This window comes from Pongo abelii, chromosome 18 (assembly GCF_028885655.2).
Source record: "Pongo abelii isolate AG06213 chromosome 18, NHGRI_mPonAbe1-v2.0_pri, whole genome shotgun sequence".
NCBI classification, from domain to species: domain Eukaryota; kingdom Metazoa; phylum Chordata; class Mammalia; order Primates; family Hominidae; genus Pongo; species Pongo abelii.
In genome coordinates this window covers 66,627,152-66,646,804 of record NC_072003.2, presented here as the reverse complement: position 1 = coordinate 66,646,804, position 19,653 = coordinate 66,627,152, and the positions used below count along the sequence as shown (strand labels likewise).

Below are 19,653 nucleotides of genomic sequence, written 5' to 3'. Positions count from 1 at the left end.
GCCGGGATGGCTCCTCCGGTACCCCGCGCGTCCCCTGCCCTTCCCTTTCAGATCCGACCCCGCCTTTAATAGGACGCAGAAACACTGCAGGATTTGTTTATTTCACACTCACCCCTGAGGCCCGGCCCGCGCCCGTGCCCTCCCTCTCCCCGCGCCGGGGCCGCGGAGCTGCAGAGTCCGCAGAGGGGTGGAGGCAAGAGAGGGGGGCAGTGTGTCCAGGACCGAGCGGGTGGGGCGTCTGCAGAGGGTGACAGCAGCGAGTGGTCTCAGGGAGCCCAGGACTGGTCCCGATGCCATCACAGTTCCCAACTCCGTAAAGACCCGGGGGACAAAAATCCCAAAAGAAGGCACTAGCAGTCGGGGCGCGCCTGGGCACCCCGGTTCCCTCTCAGAGCGCTTACGTCCGCGGGGACAGGGGAGAGAAGTCGCCCAATCACGCCACGAGCGTAGGCCGCCAGGGATGCGGCTCGCGCGTGAGCTTGAGGGTATAGGTGCGCAGGCGCGGGCAGTGCGCGCGGAAGGCGTCCAGCACCGAGTGGCTCACCACGCAGAAGCAATGCACCTCGCGCAGGGCCGCGCAGCGCGCCGCCAGCTCCTCCAGCGCGGCGTTCAGCTCGGCTGAAGCGGCTGCTCGCACCTCGAGCGCGCACAGGGTTGCGGCGTAGTGGTGCGCTGCGAAGCGCACTGGGCCTACGGTGTCGCCTGAGAGGTTGAGGCGCAGCGCAGCCACGGGGACAGCTGGCTGCAGGACGCGCGTCACGCTCTCAGCGGGCAGCGCGGGCTCCAGCTCCAGCTCCACTGCCAGCCCAGGGTGGCGGCGGCGCAACGCGACCCAGGCTTCGTTGGGCAGCGGGGACGCGCGTGCATCTTCGGGGCACGCGCACCGCAGAGCCAGGAGCGCGAAAGGCGCGCGGTCTGGCGCCGCCAGCGCTTCGAGGATGGCGTGCGACAAACTGGCTAGGTGCAGGCCGAGAGCGCGCAGGCGCGGGCAGGCCTCCAGTAGCTTGAGCACTGAGCCGGGACCCACGCTGCCCACTAGGGTACTGTTGTCCAGAAAAAGGCTGTGGAGCTCGGGACAGCTGCGCGCCGCCTGCAGCACCAGCGCGTCGTCCAGTGTGAAGGGCAAGCACCGCAGGTCGAGGTGGCGTAGCTGGCTGGCCGCCCCGCATACAGCGTGCACAGCCTCCAGGATGTCGCGGCCCGCGTCGAAGAGCGGTTTTTCTCCGCGGCACTCCAGGCGCAGGCCTCGCAGCCCCAGGGCACGGCCCGCCAGAACCATCAGCAGCTCGATGGCCGCCCGGCGGCTCGGCTTCCTCGATGGCTCAAATTCCAGCCGTAGTTTGTGAACGTGGTCGAGGCAGGCGGACAGATAAGGTGGCAGCATGCCTTCCAGCTCACATTCGCAACTTGGGTTAGAGCCGTGCAGAAAAGGCCTCGGCTGAGTCCCTGCCACCAGCGGAGAAGCCTCTACCCACCCCTTAGCTGGGGTTCCAGCTGCCATCCCATTTCCTGCCTCCCTCCCCATGTCTCTGTTCAGACCACGATTGTTGCCCCAAAGGAGGGAACTCACATCCTATCTTTTTAGAAGATTTCAGTGGCGTCTGCCACAGGATGAAACCCGGACATGGAGAGCCAATGATATTTTAGGAACTGGGCTTTCTCAGCTGTCTCTAAGGAGTCTTGGCGTGGCCTCCGGACTGCTAGGTTCGAATTCTGCCTCTGCCATTCCCTAGCTGAGTGACCCGTGGGAAGTGATTAAGTCTCTCTGCCTCAGTTTCCTATCTGGGCAATGGAGGTAATGATAATACCTATCTACCACACAAGGTTTTCGTAAGGATTAAATTAGTTAATGTATGTAAGGCACTTAAAAACAATGGTTGGTATATACTAGGCAGTCAATACATGTCAGCAATTATTATTATTATTTTGAGGTAAACTGCCACTCTGCCGCCAAGCTGGAGTGCAGTGGCGCGATCTCGGCTCACTGCAACCTCTGCCTCCCGGGTTCAAGCGATTCTTGTGCCTCAGCCTCCCGAGTAGCTAGAATTATAGGCGCCCACCACCACGCCCGGCTAGTTTTTGTATTTTAGTAGAGACGGGGTTTCAGCATGTTGGCCAGGCTGGTCTCAAACTCCTGACCTCAGGTGATCCACCCACCTCGGCCTGCCAAAGTGCTGGGATTACAGGCATGAGCCACCACGCCCGGCCAGCAATTATTTTTTAATATGGGGGAGTCAACCTGAATATCTACCTAGCCCACGACTCCACCGAGAAGGTGAGTGGGCGGTGGGGAGGGGAGTGTGGAGGAGCAGGCTCACCTGATTTTTGTGTCGTGCCACACGGCGCTGCAGGTAGCAGCGGCGGCCCAGGCCCTGCAGACCCTGGCGGCGGCAGCACGGTCTCTCAAGGACAGGTGGCGGAAGATGAGTGCCAGCACCTCCTCTGGCAGTCCCTCTCCAGGCTCGGCCATGGCCCAGATCCGGCTGGGGTGGGAGGATCCGCCACTCCCAATAGCTCTGGCCTGGAGACAGAGGGACGTCTCTGAGCTCGGGAAGGCGCAAAGTGTTGCAGGAAGACCGAGCTTAGGTGTACAAATGCTTGTGGCCTGAGGAACTGAGGGCCTCTCAGACAGCGCGGGGCGTCAGATAACCCCGAAACTTGTTCACAAAGCAGATTTCACCGCCTCACCTACTAAATCAGGCTCTCCGGAAAGGGTAAGGCCCAGGAATCTGCATTTCAACAAGCCCCCGTGACTCCACAGGTTCCACGTTGAGAACTCCCCTCCCACTTTTTTTTTTTTTTTTGAGACAGGGTCTCGCTCTTTACCCAGGCTGGAGTGCAGTGGCGCAATCACAACTCACTGCACCCTCAGTCTCCCGGGCTCAAGCAATCCTCCCACCTCAGCCTCCCGAGTAGCTGGGACTACAGGGGCACGCCACCACGCCTGGCTAATTTTTGTAATTTTGTAATTTTGTTGCAGAGACGAGGTCTCGCTTTGTTGCCCAGACTGACCTCGAACTCCTAGGCTCAAGCGATCGGCCCGCCTGGGCCTCCCAAAGTGCTGGGATTACGGGCATGAGCCACCGCGCCCGGCCTGAGAAACCCCATCTTAACCCCGCCAGTTAGTAGAAAGTGACTACAGGGTTAATAAGGCGGGAGCGTTAATGTAGGCGTTTCTTTGTCAGGGACCATGAGCCAATCAGGAAGCGAGGCGTGGGCGGGGCAAAGCTGGATCCGCCCCTGGAGGGGAGGCTCCTTCCCCGCCTCCGCCTCGCGGGGGAGATGTCCCGGGTGCTTCCTAAGACAGCCCCACTGGATGAAAAAAACTTGGGTCTCTGGGACCTGACGGTTCTGGCGCCTGAGGGGCTCAAGATTCAAGTTCCGACCCCTGAGCAGCCCTGGCTCCCGCTGGGCAGTTTGGGTTCGGCTGGAACTCCGCAGACCCACCCTGGAGCGCAGCCTTTAGAGGGGGATGGGTTATTGGAAAGTGTGCGTCCTCTTTGAAGTTGCCAATTTTGTTTGTTTGTTTGTTTTTGTTTTGTTTTGAGACGGAATCTAGCTGTGTCGCCCAGGCTGGAGTGCAGTGGCGAGATCTCGGCTCACGGCAACCTCCGCCTCGCGGGTTCAAGCGATTCTCCTGCCTCAGCCTCCCGAGTAGCTGGGACTACAGGCGCGCGCCACCTCGCCCGGCTAATTATTGTATTTTTAGTAGAGACGGGGTTTCACCATATTGGCCAGGCTGCTCTTGAACTACTGACCTCAGGTGATCCACCTGCCTCGGCCTCCCAAAGTGCTGGGATTACAGGCGTGAGCCACCGCGCCAGGCCGCCCATCTTGTTTTAAGGTTCTTGAAGGTTTGCGTACACAAGGCTTCACACTACTCGCCAGTTAATGTTCCCATATCTTCCGGGCTAACAGTTTCTCCCGGAATTTGTGCCACGTGTTTCCTGGGGCTTCAGATACGTTCGGCCGGGCTTGTACCTGGGACCCATGGGCACCCCGTTTTGAGTGCCCACTGGTAGCAGCGATCTTGAAGCCGGATCCCCAGGGGTACTAGAAAATTCTGGTCTCCAGGGGGCGCCCCCTTGATCTACCGAAGTCTGGCAGCTCTAGCTCTTAGGAGCCCCCCGCCTCGTAAGAATCGCAAACCCCCAAAGTCCGGGTCTTCCTGCCGTCCAGCCTTGGGCGCTGGTGTCTTACCTGCTCAGCCGACCAGATGGGCTTTGCCCGGGGCAGGGGACTGGCAGCAGAGGACAGCGGGCGGGAAGCAGCCACCGGGAGCCCGCGGGGCGGGACGCGCGGGCGGACGGGGCGGCTCGGGCTAGGGCACCGCCCCAGCGCCTCCGCGCACACCCGGAAGCGGCGCGAGTAGAGCGGAGCCTGGCGGGCGTGGGAACCCGGGCCCCGCCGAGGCGGCCAGGTTAGTGCAGCAGGTGGGTGGGTGGGCTCCCCGGTGCGGGCGGGAGAGGAGGTGGATCTTGGCTCCGAAGCGTGGGCGCGGCGCAGATGTCACCGGCGGCTGCTCCAGCCAGCTGGTGGCGGCGGCCTATTGAGCTGTTCGAACACCGTGGGAGGCAGGAGGCGGTACGGAATTTGGCCCCCGCAGGCTCCTCGTCCCTGCCAGCACTTTCGAGGTGCAGTAGGGCCCTGCAGGAGAGACGGTGGGGGAGGAGGGGCTGGTTCTGAATACTTCCTTGAGCGGAGACCCCCCTTGCCCACCCCAGCCGATCGCACGAGCGAAACCCCAGCTTGAGGGTGGGCCAGTGGGAGCCTGGGAAGCTCCCCTCAAGCGCTCGGGAGCTGCGTAGCTGAGTAGGGGGTGTGCCCGGCGGGTCGCAAGGAGTCAGAGGCTTTAAGTTCTGGGCCACGCCCACAGGCTGTCTCTGTCCACCCAGCCAGAGGTGGGGCTGCCCCCGGGACTGTTAGGTGTTCAGGGGGCACCGTGCGTGGCTCGTCCCTGGAAACAGTCTCAGACGTTGTTAGGTCGGTACCCAAGCGCCCCACAGTCTCCGGCCACCAAACTTTCTCAGGACCCAGCCTGGAAGCCTCAGCCCCGCCCAAAAAAGGGACGACTCCTGGTGGGTGGGGCGCGGGGCTTCCCAAGGAGGGGCCTCTGTGAAAGAACACGTGAGAAGAGCTGCCAATCGGCGGATGCGAAACTAGGGCCCTGGCCTCTTTACCCTGTTAACTCGACCTCCAGCCTGGCTCACCTTCCCCATCTTCTGGTACTAGTGAGTGTGAGAAAGCATCCCCAGTCTCCAGGTTCCCAGTACTCCCCACCTCCCCCGCCCCCGACCCCCACAGACCTGATGGGCAGACAATGGTCCCGTTCGGTCCCCACTTCCACCCCTTGGGGTGGGACCACAACCAAGTCAAGCACTCCCAAGTCAAGGGGCTAGGAAGACGTGAAAGAGGGAACGTTTCCAGGGGAAGTTCCCACTCTCTCCTACCCCCCAGGCCACTTTCGAAGGACTCCCCCCTTATCTCACCTCCGTGGCTGGCTCCCTATCATGGACCCACTTGTCACCTGCAGAGTTTCCTGTTTTTTCTTGTTTTGCTTTTAAAGAAAACAAATTTATTTTGCTTTTTTAATACAAAGAAAATGTGTCTACTTCACATAAAGCAGAAAATATTGCTAGATACAAAGAAAATAAAAATAACCCACAATCCTTCCCCACCCCCACCTACCTTCCTTCATCCTGCCCAGAGATAAACAAAATGCAAACTTCCTGTTACTATCCAGACTGTGGTTTGGCATAAGTACACAAGTATTAATGTTTTCTATGAAAAGATTAGGAGGCTGGGTGTGGTGCCTCACACCTGTAATCCCAGCACTTTGGGAAGCTGAGGTGGGCAGATCGCTTGAGCCCAGGAGTTTCAGACCAGCCTGGGCAACATGGTGAAACTCCATCTCTACTAAAAATACAAAAACTAGCCAGGCATGGTGGCGTGTGCCTAAAGTCCCAGCTACTTGAAAGGTTGAGGTGAGAGGGTTGCTTGAGCTGGGAAGGTCAAGGCCGTGGTGAGCTGTGATAGTGCCACTGCACTCCAGCTGGGTGACAGAGCAAGACCCTGTCTCAGAAACAAGACAATTTAAAAAACAAAGGTCGACAGTAGTGCCTTACTTCTGTAATCCCAGCACTTTGGGAGGCCAGGGCAGGAGGATAGCTTCCTGTTCCTCATGTAAACAGATGGCAGCTGGGCCACCCCATCTGTCCTGCCCCATAGCTAACACTCAACACTCCTCCTAGCCCACCATATATAAACCCTGATGACTGGAGAGTACAGGAGTGTGACTGATGGAGCAGGAGGTAGGGCCTTGAGCCCATGATTCTAGGAAAAAGGTGGGTAGGAAAAGGGTGAGGTGGGGAGAAAGAGGGAGGGCAGTTTCCTACTTGCTGTCTCATGAGGTAGTAACTGGGAGACCACTGAGCTGTAGGTCAGTGCAGTGGTTCCTTGGCTGGGAATTTTGCCCCCGCTGGTCCAGGGCTAGGTTTTTGTCAGAAGATGGAGGAAGGAGATACTATACTAGCACCAAGGGGCCCTGGCTTTTTCTGGACAGGGAAGGAATAGAGCAATTTGTGTTGGAAATGACTGGAGCCGAACTCCAAGGGCTTTATAACAAAAAGGAATTATTTAGCTCACATAACTGAAAAGTCCAGTGTGCAATGGCTTCAGGGACGGTTGGATCCAGGGGCCTAGTATGGTTAGGAATGCACTTCTCCATCTCTTGACTCTTTCTTTCTGTGTCAGCTTCATTCCCAGCCAGGCTCTTCCCAAGCAGTGCTAAAGGAGAGCTACCTCTTCCTTCCAGTTCAGCCCCAAGGGAAGGGAAAGTAGTGCCTCTTTCCTATTGGCTCAACCAGAGTTGCAGGGTTGATTCTCATGGGTCCAACTTAAGTCCTATACCCCGCCCTGAACTAATCACTGCAGAAATGTGAATGGAATATGCAGATTGGCCAGGTCTGGTACACAAGCCCGACCTGGAACTAGGGAGTGGGACACAGGCACATGGATTGAGAAGAGGGAGGAGGGAAGTCCCCAAAGGTAAGTCAGGCTTGGGGAGAGAATCTGGGTAGATGCAAACTACAGGTGCCCTTCGAAGTGAAGACAGGAGGTTTAGTCTTAGGCTGAGGTCCTCCAGAGATGCTGGGCTCAAGGCTACTCAGAAGGCAAGGCCAGGATATGGGTCTGGTTGGCTTTGGGGCATGAGCACCACCCAAAATGAAGATGTCTCTTGTCCGCATTGGTAAGAGAGACACACAGGCCTGAGGAGGAAGCAGAGAAGCCCCACTGCAGGATCTGCCTCTGCTCCCTCTCCACTGTGACCCTGGGCTCTTTCTCCAAGAAGGCAGTGGAGGGACAGTCCTCACTGCAAGCCTGGGGTGGGTGGGACTCTGTACAGAGCCAGGAGCTCAAGGGGCTTCCTGTGAGATGGTGAACTCTTGTCCCAAGTATGCCAACCAGTGGTGGGGACAACTGAACCATGTGGGACTTGAGGCTACTGTGGTGGGGACAGCTGAACCACGTGGGGCTGTATAGTTGCCTCCAGGGTGGAGGGAGGGGGGATGAACTGGATACCTGACTGTCTGCATCTCCAGGAGGTGAGATGGCAGCTGGGCAAAATGGGCACGAAGAGTGGGTGGGCAGTGCATACCTGTTTGTGGAGTCCTCGCTGGACAAGGTGGTCCTGTCGGATGCCTACGCGCACCCCCAGCAGAAGGTGGCAGTGTACAGGGCTCTGCAGGCTGCCTTGGCAGGTGCGTGGATGGGCGGGCATGTGGAGAGGAAGGGGTGGCCTGGAGCATTTTGTGGGTGGGCCTGGGCTTAGCCACCTTTAAGAAGAAGATTTGGGGTGGGAGGAGCAAGACGGAGGACCCCTGGCTGTGCAGACTCTCTTCTCTGCTTGTGGCATGACCTTGAGGGTAGGCGTGTGTTCTCGAGTCTGTGTATGATTTACCAATTTGTACACTAACGTCCCTTGCTCGATCCCCGCCCCCCTCCACCAGCCGGCTCACTCCTTTCTACTAATTGTGGATGTCTCTCTCCTCTTTTCCTCTCTTACTGCAGCACTCCTTGCTCAAGACCCCTCCCCAGTACCTACCCTTCCAGGCCCCCCTTTCCCATCTCAGGGCAGAGGCCACAGGAGGCTGAAGTGGGTTGGGGGATCTGTTCGTGGCCTCAGAGCGGCGAAAGCCCCTCTTCTTCCCGAGCAGTGGGAGCCGCGCTTGGTGGAGGCTGAAGACCTGAGACCTCCCGCCCTTCTCTGCCCTGCTGGCCGCCTACCCAGACGGCTTGTTTGCCCAGGGCACACGCCCCCTTTTCTGTGCTTCGAAGTCCCTCTCTTTTGCCAACCCTCATTTGGGGCATGAGAGCAGGGGCTAGGTGGCACCCACTCTGTCTTGGGGTGCTCCCTGTGACAGGTCCTGTTCTTCTTTCTGGGTTATTGCTGTTTGTATCCCAATTTTGCTTCCCAGCTGGGTACTCTGGGGTAACTGCACCCTAGGTCAGGGGATGGGACGCGGGGCTTCACCACGGGCTTCGCCCCTCCTCCGGCCATTTGAAGAACGGCCGAGCTTGGGGACCGCCCGGCGCCTGACCGCCCGCCTCCGCAGAGAGCGGCGGGAGCCCGGACGTGCTGCAGATGCTGAAGATCCACCGCAGCGACCCGCAGCTGATCGTGCAGCTGCGATTCTGCGGGCGGCAGCCCTGTGGCCGTTTCCTCCGCGCCTACCGCGAGGGGGCGCTGCGCGCCGCGCTGCAGAGGAGCCTGGCGGCCGCGCTCGCCCAGCGCTCGGTGCCGCTGCAACTGGAGCTGCGCGCCGGCGCCGAGCGGCTGGACGCTTTGCTGGCGGACGAGGAGCGCTGTTTGAGTTGCATCCTAGCCCAGCAGGTGCGGCCGGGCCGGGGTCAGGATGGGGTAGGGCGGGGATCCGCGGCTAAATCCCCCGTGACTGCACATTCCATTCCCCTAGCCCGACCGGCTCCGGGATGAAGAACTGGCTGAGCTGGAGGATGCGCTGCGAAATCTGAAGTGCGGCTCAGGGGCCCAGGGTGGCGACGGGGAGGTCGCTTCGGCCCCCTTGCAGCCCCCGGTGCCCTCTCTGTTGGAGGTGAAGCCGCCGCCGCCGCCACCTGCCCAGACTTTTCTGTTCCAGGGTCAGCCTGTAGGTGAGGCGCAGGCGGAGAGGCAGGGTCACCAGGAGGTTGGAGTCTGGGGAGGGGCAGGGGTCGTTGCCGGGTGGGGATGGGTGGGACCGGCGCTGGGGGTCCCCGCCCTCACCCCGCTTCCCCACTCCCTCCGCAGTGAACCGGCCGCTGAGCCTGCAGGACCAACAAACGTTCGCGCGCTCCGTGGGCCTCAAATGGCGCAAGGTGGGGCGCTCACTGCAGCGAGGCTGCCGGGCGCTGCGGGACCCGGCGCTGGACTCGCTGGCCTACGAGTACGAGCGCGAGGGACTGTACGAGCAGGCCTTCCAGCTGCTGCGGCGCTTCGTGCAGGCCGAGGGCCGCCGCGCCACGCTGCAGCGCCTGGTGGAGGCACTCGAGGAGAACGAGCTCACCAGCCTGGCAGAGGACTTGCTGGGCCTGACCGATCCCAATGGCGGCCTGGCCTAGACCAGGGGTGCAGCCAGCTTTTGGAGAACCTGGATGGCCTTAGGGTTCCTTCTGCTGCTATTGCTGAATTCCTGTCCATCCACGGGACCCTGAAACCCCTCTTGGCCTATCTGCTGGACCTGCTGGGGCAGAGTGGATTGCCTTCCCCAGGAGCCAGACCAGCACCCACCGAGCCTGCTGGGGGTGCATCATTGGGGATTCTGCCTCAGGTACTTTGATAGAGTGTGGGGCGGGGGGGACCTGCTTTGGAGATCAGCCTCACCTTCTCCCACCCCAGAAGCGGGGCATACAGCCAGCCCTTACAGTTTCACTCATGAAGCACCTTGACCTTTGGTGTCCTGGACTTCATCCTGGGTGCTGCAGATACTGCAGTGAAGTAAAACACGAATCAATCTTGCCTGCCCCCAGCTCACACTCAGCGTGGGACCCCGAATGTTAAGCAATGATAATAAAGTATAACCCGGTTTTTGATGTGAGAAATACAAGTAATAGGGGCTTACACCTGTAATCCCAGCAATTTGGGAGACAGAGATAGGAGGATTGCTTGAGCTCAGGAGTTTGAGACCAGCCTGGGTAGTCCCAGCCACTTAGGAGGCTCAGGTGGGAGGATCCCTGGAGCATGGAAGGTTGAGGCTGCAGTGAGATGTGACTGAGCCACTGCACTCCAGCCTGGGTGACAGAGTAAGACCCCATCTCAAAAAAAAAAAAAAAAAAAAAAAAAAGAGAAGTTGTGGAGGATGGAGGAAGGGGCCTAACCTGGGCAGGGGACAAGGGGTAGGCTTCCTGGAGGAGATGAGTGTGAGTAGGCATAGGGGTGGGCTATCGAGAGAAGGGCAGTATTCAGGGCACCGACAGTCTCAGGCAAGGGCTTGAGGAGGGTGAGAGAGAGGGATGTTAGAAGGACAGTTAAAAGTGGCTGGATCTGTGGTTTGGTGGATTTGCTGAGACCTGGAGCTGAGGCTGATCATGTGGGGGTCTGATAAGCCATTTTACAGGGTGTGGGTTTTTCAATGAGGCCAGTAGGAAGCTTTTGAAGGGTTTCAGGAGTTAAGACTGGGAGGTGGTTTTTTTTTTGTTGTTTTTTTTTTTCAGATGGAGCTTCACTCTTATTGCCCAGGCTGGAGTGTAATGGCACGTTCTTGGCTCACTGCAACCTCCACCTCCTGGGTTCAAGCAATTCTCCTGCTTCAGCCTCCCAAGTAGCTGGGATTACAGGCGCCCACCACCATGCCCAGCTAATTTTGTATTTTTAGTAGATACGGGGTTTCTCCATGTTGGTCAGGCTGGTCTCAAATTCCTGAGCTCAGGTGATCCACCCACCTCGGTCTCCCAAAGTGCTGGGATTACAGGCATGTGCCACCGCACCTGGCCAAGACTGGGAGGTTGATGAGGATGGGGGTGGGGGAAATGGTGGCCCCAGGCTGAGGCAGTAGCAGCAGAGATGGAGGAAAGGGGATGACCACCAAAGAGCTGTGTGGGTGGAAGAGTAACAGGCCTCATTGGGTGAGGAATGGCTGAGAGAGGGCCCCAAGTTTCTGCCTTTGCCAGTTGGATGGTGGGTGGGACTGCCTGCTGGGATGGGGCCCCAGGGGAAATGAAGTGCTTGCTCTGTTTGGGACAAGTTGAGCATGATGTTCCTGCAGGGCATCCGGGGAGAGAGTATGAGGGTAGCTGGGTCTATAGTTCTGAGTTCAGGATAAAGGTTCAATCTAAAGATTGATGAATAGACAGGTGGGAGTGGGTGGGGTGGCCCCAGGGGATGTCCTGAAGGACACCAACCAGAATGGGAACAGCCAAAGAGGAAGGAGGAAAACCAGGAGATTTGGAAACCAGGGAATTACCCACCCGCTATAATGGAGTGGGTAGTCAAGACTGAGGAGCATCTGTTGGACTCAGTTAAAAGGGGCTTACCAGGCAGGGGTCTTTCCGAGTCATGGTGGAGGCAGCCTGAAGCTTTATCACAGGAGGGAATGGGAGGTGAGGCCTCGGAGAAAGCTGGAGCAGAGGACTCTTGATTACTTTGTGACCAAAAAGAGTGAGGCTCAGGGTGGAGAGTTGGCTTTTTTTTTTGGACAGTCTCACTCTGTCGCCAGGTTGGAGTGCAGTGGCAAGATCTCAGCTCATTGCAGCCTTCGTCTCCCAGGTTCAAGTGATTTTCCTGCCTCAGCCTCCCAAGTACCTGGGATTACAGGCACGTGCCACCACACCCGGCTAATTTTTGTATTTTTAGTAGAGACAGGGTTTCTCCATGTTGGCCACGCTGGTCTCAAACTCCTGGCCTCAAGGGATTCACCTGCCTTGGCCTCCCAAAGTGTTGGGATTACAGGGGTAAGCCACCACGACTGGCTTTTTTTTTTTTTTTTTTTTTGAGACAGTCTTGCTCTGTTGCCCAGGATGGAGTGCAGTGGTGTGTTCTTGGCTCATTGCAACCTCCACCTTCCAGGCAGCAATTCTCCTGCCTCAGCCCTCTAAGTAGCTGGGATTACAGGCGCCCACCACCATGCCTGGCTAATTTTTGTATTTTTAGTAGAGATGGGGGTTTCCCCACGTTGGCCAGGCTGGTGTTGACTTCCTGACCTCAAGTGATCCACTCACCTCAGCCTCCCAAAGTGTTGAGGTTACAGGCGTAAGCCACCACACCCAGCCAGAGAGTTGGCTTTTTAAGATTGCACGTTGGTGGGAAGAAACCATCAGGAGCAGATATAGCCCTTGGACAGAGGATGGGGCTGGGTTCTTAGAGATCGGTGGAGGCTGTCTATTCCAGGATCCACCACATGGGCTGGGACCAAGAAAGAGCTGGCAGCTGAGCTGGGCAAGGACTTAGCTCTCCATTGCAGAGCACCTTTGTCCACCTGGATCCCAGAGCAATCCCTTAGCCAAGGCCTCCGCCAGGAGTCTTCCCAAGCTGTCCCCATCCCTGCCAGCCCAGTCTGACCTGCAGCGGCACAGGCCTGATCATTTCTACCTGCAGTAGGCTATGTTGGGGACCAGGGGACTAAGAACTGCACTTGGCTTGGGCTCAGGTCCATTAGCCCCCGGGGAGACAGGCTGAAGTGCTTGCCTGTGAAATTAAAGCAGACTGGGTTGGCCCCCTGTTCTGTATCCCAGTGGATGGATGAGCGGGGCAAGGACAAATAAAATAATCCTGGACTGAATTTCAGAAGACCTGGGAGCAGAGCTTTCTGGCCCTTGGATCCTGGGCAAGTCACTTAACTCCCCGAAGAGCCCCCAGTGTCCCCATCCGGGCCTGAATGAGAGCTGCTGGCAGGGTTGCCCTGAGGATTGGGTGGGCTGCCTTGTTTGTCCCGTGCGTGTGTTTACTGGGGGTGGGGAACATGGCAGAACCAGGAGTAGGAAGACAGCCATGTGTCTCGGGGGCAGCGTATGTACCCTGCCTGATGGAATCAGGGCTGCTGAGGAGAGGCCCGCCCGGGATGGTGGCCAGGTTCATGCGCATTTGGAACCGGCCTGCTCAGGGGCGCCTAGCAGCCCAGACTCCGCCCCACTCCAGAGACGCGGGAATGGGGAGTGGATAGTTGGGGGAGCTAACCAGAGGAGTTGATGCTTCTTCCCAATCCCCGGAAAGGCGAATTTGGGGTGTGAGCACCCAGACCAGCCCTTCCCAGAGGGACTGACCGTGAGAAGGCTCCCTCTCAGGGATTAGTCCCCACTCGGAGGCCGGAGTGCTCCTGGCGCCGGGGCGGAGCTGAGCTCCAGAAGTCCGGGCGCGCACAGCTGGAGGGTCACGTGGCACGGCACCGGTCCCCCTTCCTGCCAACGCTGCATTTGGCTCGGGCCCGGTCCATGGCGGCCCCTGGGACCCTGCGCTGAGCCCCGGAGGCCAGGGCGTCCGGGGCTGCGCCACTTCCGAGGGCCGAGCGTGAGTGCCGGGACCCCAGGGCCCGACGTTGAGGGGATGGCAGGGGTGGAAGGGATTCGGCCTCAGCGCGAGGGAGGCGGGCGGGGGAGGGGCCGAGGATCCCTGTCTCCCTGCCCGGCCCTGGGTCGCAGTCCTGGGCCGGAGCTGAGGCCGCGGGGGAGTTGGCTACATGGGTGAACTTCTTGTCCCTTTCAGGCTGCCCGTCCTGGCGGTGCGACACGGCCGCGAGGAGGCGAACAACGCAAGGGGCTCAACCGTCAGTCGCTGGAGCCCCCCGGGGCGTGGCCTCCCGCCCCCTCAGCTGGGGAGGGCGGAGCTCGCTGCCCCCAGCCGCCGACTGAGACCCTGACAGGGGAGGGAGGGCGCAGGCCGCGCGGAGATGAGGAGGCGGCTGCGCCTACGCAGGGACGCGTCGCTCACGCTGCTCCTTGGCGCCTCCCTGGGCCTCCTACTCTATGCGCAGCGCGACAGCGCGGCCCCGACGACGAGCGCGCCGCGAGCGCGAGGGAGGGCGGCACCGAGGCCCACCCCCGGAGCCCGCGCGTTCCAGTTACCCGACGCGGGTGCAGCCCCGCCGGCCTACGAAGGGGAGACACCGGCGCCGCCCACGCCTACAGGACCCTTTGACTTCGCCCGCTATTTGCGCGCCAAGGACCAGCGGCGGTTTCCACTGCTCATTAACCAGCCGCACAAGTGCCGCGGCGACGGCGCACCCGGTGGCCGCCCGGACCTGCTTATTGCTGTCAAGTCGGTGGCAGAGGACTTCGAGCGGCGCCAAGCCGTGCGCCAGACGTGGGGCGCGGAGGGTCGCGTGCAGGGGGCGCTGGTGCGCCGCGTGTTCCTCCTGGGCGTGCCCAGGGGCGCAGGCTCGGGCGGGGCCGACGAAGTTGGGGAGGGCGCGCGAACCCACTGGCGTGCTCTGCTGCGGGCCGAGAGCCTTGCGTATGCGGACATCCTGCTCTGGGCCTTCGACGACACCTTTTTTAACCTAACGCTCAAGGAGATCCACTTTCTAGCCTGGGCCTCAGCTTTCTGCCCCGACGTGCGCTTCGTGTTTAAGGGCGACGCAGATGTGTTCGTGAACGTGGGGAATCTCCTGGAATTCCTGGCACCGCGGGATCCAGCGCAAGACCTGCTTGCTGGTGACGTAATTGTGCAGGCGCGGCCCATCCGCACGCGGGCTAGCAAGTACTACATCCCCGAGGCCGTGTACGGCCTCCCCGCCTATCCGGCCTACGCGGGCGGCGGTGGCTTTGTGCTTTCCGGGGCCACGCTGCACCGCCTGGCTGGCGCCTGTGCGCAGGTCGAGCTCTTCCCCATCGACGACGTCTTTCTGGGCATGTGTCTGCAGCGCCTGCGGCTCACGCCCGAGCCTCACCCTGCTTTCCGCACCTTTGGCATCCCCCAGCCTTCAGCCGCGCCGCATCTGAGCACCTTCGACCCCTGCTTTTACCGCGAGCTGGTTGTAGTCCACGGGCTCTCGGCTTCTGACATCTGGCTTATGTGGCGCCTGCTGCACGGGCCGCACGGGCCAGCCTGTGCGCATCCACAGCCTGTCGCTGCAGGCCCCTTCCAATGGGACTCCTAGCTCCCCACTACAGCCCCAAGCTCCTAACTCACACCCAGGATGGAGCCTGTTTCCCAGATTATTGCCGTGTATGTGGTTCTCCCCTGATCACCAGGTGCCTGTCTCCACAGGATCCCAGGGGATGGGGGTTAAGCTTGGCTCCTGGTGGTCCACCCTGCTGGAACCAGTTGAAACCCGTGTAATGGTGACCCTCTGAGCGAGCCAAGGCTGGGTGGTAAATGACCATCTCTTGTCTAGCAGGTCCCAGAGCAGTGGATATGTCTGGTCCTCCTAGTAGCACAGAGGTGTGTTCTGGTGGGGTGGCAGGGACTCATGGAATCCTACCACACTGCTGGATTTGGAACTCCTAGGCTGAGGCGGACGCATGCAGAGGCTCTCAAGGCCAGGCCCCACAGGGAGGTGGAGGGGCTCCAGCCGCCACAGCCTGAATTCATGAACCTGGCAGGCACTCTGCCACAGCTCATCTGAAAACAGACATTATGCTTCCCACAACCTCTCCTGGGCCCAGGTGTGGCCGAGCACCAGGGATGGAGCCACACATAAGGGACAAATGAGTGCACGATCCTACCTAGTCTCTCCCCACCTCCTGAACTCACACAACAATGCCAGTCTCCCACTGGAGGCTGTATCCCCTCAGAGGAGCCAAGGAATGTCTTCCCCTGAGATGCCACCAGTGTTAATTTCCCCATATGCTTCAACCACTCCCTTGCTCAAAAAACCAATACCCACACTTACCTTGGTACAAACATCCCAGCAACAGCACATGGCAGGCCATTGCTGAGGGCACAGGTGCTTTATTGGAGAGGGGATGTGGGCAGGGGATAAGGAAGGTTCCCCTATTCCAGGAGGATGGGAACAGTCCTGGCTGCCCCTGACAGTGGGGATATGCAAGGGGCTCTGGCCAGGCCACAGTCCAAATGGGAAGACACCAGTCAGTCACAAAAGTCATGGGAGCGCCACACAAACCTGGCTATAAGGCCCAGGAACCATATAGGAGCCTGAGACAGGTCCCCTGCACATTCATCATTAAACTATACAGGATGAGGCTGTACATGAGTTAATTACAAAAGAGTCATATTTACAAAAATCTGTACACACATTTGAAAAACTCACAAAATTGTCATCTATGTATCACAAGTTGCTAGACCAAAATATTAAAAATGGGATAAAATTATACATTTCTCTTCTCAATTCTTTTCAAAAGGATTAATATTTTTAAAGCACATATATGCTACTTTCCATTAGCAAGACCCATGAAGGGACTGAGCAGCCCAGCCTTCCTTGAGCCCCCAGAGGCTTTGAGCCATGAAATGGCCCAGCCAGGGGCCAGTGCCCAGGGTTGCGGCAGAGAGCCAGCCCACAGTGCAGAACAGAATGCTGAAACACAACAAAAGTAGGAAGATGTCTTTGGCTAAAACTTTGGCATTAAATAAAAGAGGCAAACAGGATGGAAACATGCAGCCCTGCCAGCCAGGATGGGGCAGAGCAGGGACACAGGCAATCTTGAAAGCTGACTCCAACAGGGGTGAGAACCAGGCCTGGGCATGTACCTGGATGGTAGAAAGCTGTGTTTCAACCAGTTTGGTGTGCCCAGGCAGGGAGCGCGTGCAAGAAAGGAACAGGGAAGGGCAGGTGGGCCACCCTGGCCACAGCCAGCTCATCAAGTAACTAAAGTGGATGTAGTGCAAATGTCGCAACCAAGTACTATGGACACGCTACCTGCTTGCCTTAAGGGACATGTGGCAATGTGGGGCCAAAGGCAGGACCTTGTCCTTATCCTGGGTGCCTGTGTCCTCAGTCACAGAAAGAGCCCCAAGTCTTCCCAATGTGCATGGGACAAGGGTTGACGTGTCCTGCCTCCTTGCTTGTTAGTTGAGAGCTCCTGGGTCCAGGAATCAAGGCTCAAACTTTGTGCTTCTCTTTGCAGTCTGTGTCCCCTGCTGGCACCAGCAGGCCAAGGATGGACAGAGGAATATCTGGGCCACTCAGCCCATGGCAGAGCACCCAGCCTGAGCCCAACCTCAGAACATCACAACAGCCCTTCAACACTGGCCAGGTGTCCAAGAAAACCCACAGGGTGGTACAGAGGCCCACTGAGCAGGATGTGATGCACAGTTCCATGGGACAGAGGGGCATGGGTGGTGGTGTCCCTAGGGGAGCTCTGCTGTTCTCAGGTGGCTACCAGGCCTAGGGGGGCCATACAGGGTCACCGAGGCAATGTGGTTGTTCTGCATGACCTGGTGTGAGAAGAGGACAGGGGGTCAAGGGGGAGGGGTAGAGGGATGTAGGCAGATCCCGTGCCTGAGGGCTGGAGGTTGTGTGACATACCTGCACCTAAGGGCTGGGTTTCCTGACTCCTCAACCTCCCCTGGTTCATGCTAAGGGCCCCCCTCTGCCTGAGATCTGCCTGTTTCTCAATGGTTTACCATGGCCATGAGTCCAGTCCTTCTGGAACTGTTAAGTGTCTGCTGGAGATACTGCATCCACAGGGAAAACAAGGGCAGCTTGCTGTTCTCCCAAGTCAGCAGGACCTCCAGAGCCACTAACTCCCCTACAATGCATTCGTTCACATGCCACTGGAGGGCCCCCAACACCCTCTGCTGGGCCCCACTTGCCCTGTGGTTCCCTTCCCTGCTATAATCATGTTGTCAGATAGAAACTTGGGATCTGTTACCTCCCATCTTGTTGGATACAGACCACTGCTTCGGCCTCTGTGACCCCAGATTTCTCATTTCTGAACCTTCACTGTTAAGTGTGGGGAGGCCAGGTATGCAGCAGACATGGTTGCTGAAGAAGGATGAATCTGCCCACTATGGCAGTGAGGCCCTCCCCAATTTCCCTCCATCATTCACCTGGCCCTGCCATGATCAGCAACCCCCCAGGCAGTTTATTTCTAGGGCTTCCACAGCTTACCTCAAAGATCATTCGCTGAAGACCAAAGCAGAATGTGGAACCAAATGGGTTGGTGTTGTTTGGAGAGGAAGACCTGAAGCCAGAGAATTTAGAATTAGAGAGGCAGACAGAGGCCACGGCCTTGAAGCAAGGGATCCAGTGTTTTCTGGGGTATGGGATACTGGCCAGTAGTCTCTCATGGCTGTGAGTGTATGTCTGTTTCCCACACAGGCCTGCAAGGTCCTAGGGGTAGGGATCGCTTCACTCAACTCAGAATTATACATACAGAGCCCAACAGGGCAAAAAAGTTACTGTGGAACTGGACTAGGGTGGTGAGGAGTCAAGAGGGCCCTCTCGAGTGAGAGAATCTCAGGTAGCATGGCAACCAGGAATGGGGCTGTGGACTTCAGCAGGCAGCAGCTTTGAAGGGAAAAAGACAGCCCAGGCCAGCCAGCCAAGCCCTCCTTCCTTATTGAATAACTAAGGGTGAGAAGGCCCCCATACCTGGAGGTAGGGTTGGGAGAGGGGAGCTACCCCTGGGGACATTCTCTCTATCACAGATGAACACACACAACAGTTGACTCAGTCCTTGCAGAGTGGGGCAGGAAGTATGCTTGTGGCAATACCAGAAACTTCTGTAATTTTTAAGCAACATCCACTGTGCCAGGCTTCCCTGGGCTTTCTGGGCTCTGAGGAGTCAGGTGGGGTGGCCAGGGACATCAAACTCTCACTCACCTGTGCAGGACAACAGGCTTCTCCACAGGGTGGCCCAGGAGCTCCTGGATGTTGTCCCACTGCAAGAGGGATAGAGGGGAGCAGGGGTTAGTAGGGACATGAACATGCCTGTGACCAAATGGCTGGCCTAGAGGACACAGCCCCATACTGCCTGCAGGCTCATGTCCACCTCATTCTCAGGCTGTGCCAGGTAGGAAGATAGGTGCTCACCTTGCTGTAGGTCGTGCATGTTTCTGTCTGACCATCTGCATTTTCTGAAAAGAGAAGACAGCCTACCTGTGGCCCCAGCCCTAGGTAGGAACAAGACCTGGTGTCCCATTGCACTGGGGTTGGAGTACATGGGGAGGATTAACAGGCTGTTTTGGAGTTCCAGGGTGGAAGAGGATGGATGGGTGAAGGGAGGTCAGTCAGGTGTGAGCTACACCAATTGGCAGTGGGTGGCAGGCAACAAGGATGGGCTGAGGGCCCCTGGATGATCATCTGTAGATAAGAAACTCTCCCCTCCAGAGGCCGGCAATCCCACAGTCATAGGAAAAGGCCTCAAGGGCCTCTATGAGACTCAGACCAAGAACACTGCAGCCCCCAGAACAATGAGCCCACCCCAGAGGAACTGAGGCCATGGGCAGAGGCTCCACACATCCAACCACTGCTTCAATCTTTCTCCCTTCTCGTAGTGGAAAACAGACTCTAAAACCCCTCCCTTACCCTGAGAGCTTTCACTACTCACCTTTCTTTATGGCTAGTGGGATCTTGAACTCACAGCGATGATAACTAGAGAGAAGGCAGATGGGTAAAGGCTGGGCCTCCTAGAAAGCCTGGCCACTCCCATATTCCAACCCCACACCCCAGGAGAAACAGAACCAAACACACCTGCCCAAAGCCCTGGCTCTGAGCCCCTGACAGTGTTCACTGGGGGAGGCCAGATTTAGGCACGGAAGTC

General features: G+C 58.3%; 4 protein-coding genes across 12 annotated transcripts in view; 2 read left to right on the top strand and 2 right to left on the bottom strand.

Annotated features, from left to right (window-relative positions):
* Positions 1-82: 82 nt before the first annotated feature.
* Positions 83-4,412, bottom strand: FBXL8 (F-box and leucine rich repeat protein 8). Its single transcript, XM_002826519.5, has 3 exons — positions 4,201-4,412; positions 2,319-2,521; positions 83-1,406 (listed from the first exon to the last, which is right to left on the bottom strand). The coding sequence occupies exons 2-3, from the start codon at positions 2,468-2,470 to the stop codon at positions 434-436; spliced, it is 1,125 nt and encodes a 374-aa protein (XP_002826565.1). The 5' UTR covers positions 2,471-2,521; positions 4,201-4,412; the 3' UTR covers positions 83-433.
* On the top strand, positions 4,333-10,084 carry TRADD (TNFRSF1A associated via death domain). Of its 2 annotated transcripts, XM_024233361.3 has the most exons (5): positions 4,333-4,420; positions 7,602-7,760; positions 8,616-8,893; positions 8,976-9,171; positions 9,308-10,084. In XM_024233361.3, exons 2-5 carry the CDS (start codon positions 7,610-7,612, stop codon positions 9,616-9,618), a joined length of 936 nt encoding a protein of 311 aa, XP_024089129.1. In that variant the 5' UTR covers positions 4,333-4,420; positions 7,602-7,609; the 3' UTR covers positions 9,619-10,084. The 2 variants fall into 2 exon arrangements, with proteins under 2 accessions (XP_024089129.1, XP_024089135.1); XM_024233367.3 differs by lacking the exon at positions 7,602-7,760 and having other exon boundaries at positions 4,338-4,420.
* A 2,934-nt stretch (positions 10,085-13,018) lies between these two features.
* B3GNT9 (UDP-GlcNAc:betaGal beta-1,3-N-acetylglucosaminyltransferase 9) lies at positions 13,019-16,260 on the top strand. Its single transcript, XM_002826520.6, has 2 exons — positions 13,019-13,498; positions 13,694-16,260. The coding sequence occupies exon 2, from the start codon at positions 13,878-13,880 to the stop codon at positions 15,084-15,086; it is 1,209 nt and encodes a 402-aa protein (XP_002826566.2). The 5' UTR covers positions 13,019-13,498; positions 13,694-13,877; the 3' UTR covers positions 15,087-16,260.
* PHAF1 (phagosome assembly factor 1) overlaps positions 15,823-19,653 on the bottom strand; it is a 41,090-nt gene continuing 37,259 nt past the window's right edge. For 5 of the 8 annotated variants that reach the window (XM_054534934.2, XM_054534932.2, XM_054534933.2 and 2 more), the window contains 5 exons: positions 19,441-19,484; positions 18,924-19,003; positions 18,714-18,772; positions 18,000-18,072; positions 15,823-17,323 (listed from right to left, as the gene is read on the bottom strand). In XM_054534934.2, the coding sequence (XP_054390909.1) occupies positions 17,237-17,323; positions 18,000-18,072; positions 18,714-18,772; positions 18,924-19,003; positions 19,441-19,484 (343 nt within the window). In that variant the 3' untranslated portion in view covers positions 15,823-17,236. The remainder of the gene's footprint in view (positions 17,324-17,999; positions 18,073-18,713; positions 18,773-18,923; positions 19,004-19,440; positions 19,485-19,653) is intronic. The other 3 variants (XM_024233497.3, XM_063717669.1, XM_002826524.6) reach the window with 1 other exon arrangement.

Bases quoted from the DNA above. Each gene is read 5' to 3' on its own strand.
- TRADD (XM_024233361.3), top strand. From the start codon at position 7,610: ATGGCAGCTGGGCAAAATGGGCACGAAGAGTGGGTGGGCAGTGCATAC. The intron at 7,761-8,615 runs GTGCGTGGATGG...CCGCCTCCGCAG, and splicing joins TCTGCAGGCTGCCTTGGCAG to AGAGCGGCGGGAGCCCGGAC. The intron at 9,172-9,307 runs GTGAGGCGCAGG...CTCCCTCCGCAG, and splicing joins GTTCCAGGGTCAGCCTGTAG to TGAACCGGCCGCTGAGCCTG.
- B3GNT9 (XM_002826520.6), top strand. From the start codon at position 13,878: ATGAGGAGGCGGCTGCGCCTACGCAGGGACGCGTCGCTCACGCTGCTC.
- FBXL8 (XM_002826519.5), bottom strand. From the start codon at position 2,470: ATGGCCGAGCCTGGAGAGGGACTGCCAGAGGAGGTGCTGGCACTCATC. The intron at 1,407-2,318 runs GTGAGCCTGCTC...CTCTAACCCAAG, and splicing joins TGGCACGACACAAAAATCAG to TTGCGAATGTGAGCTGGAAG.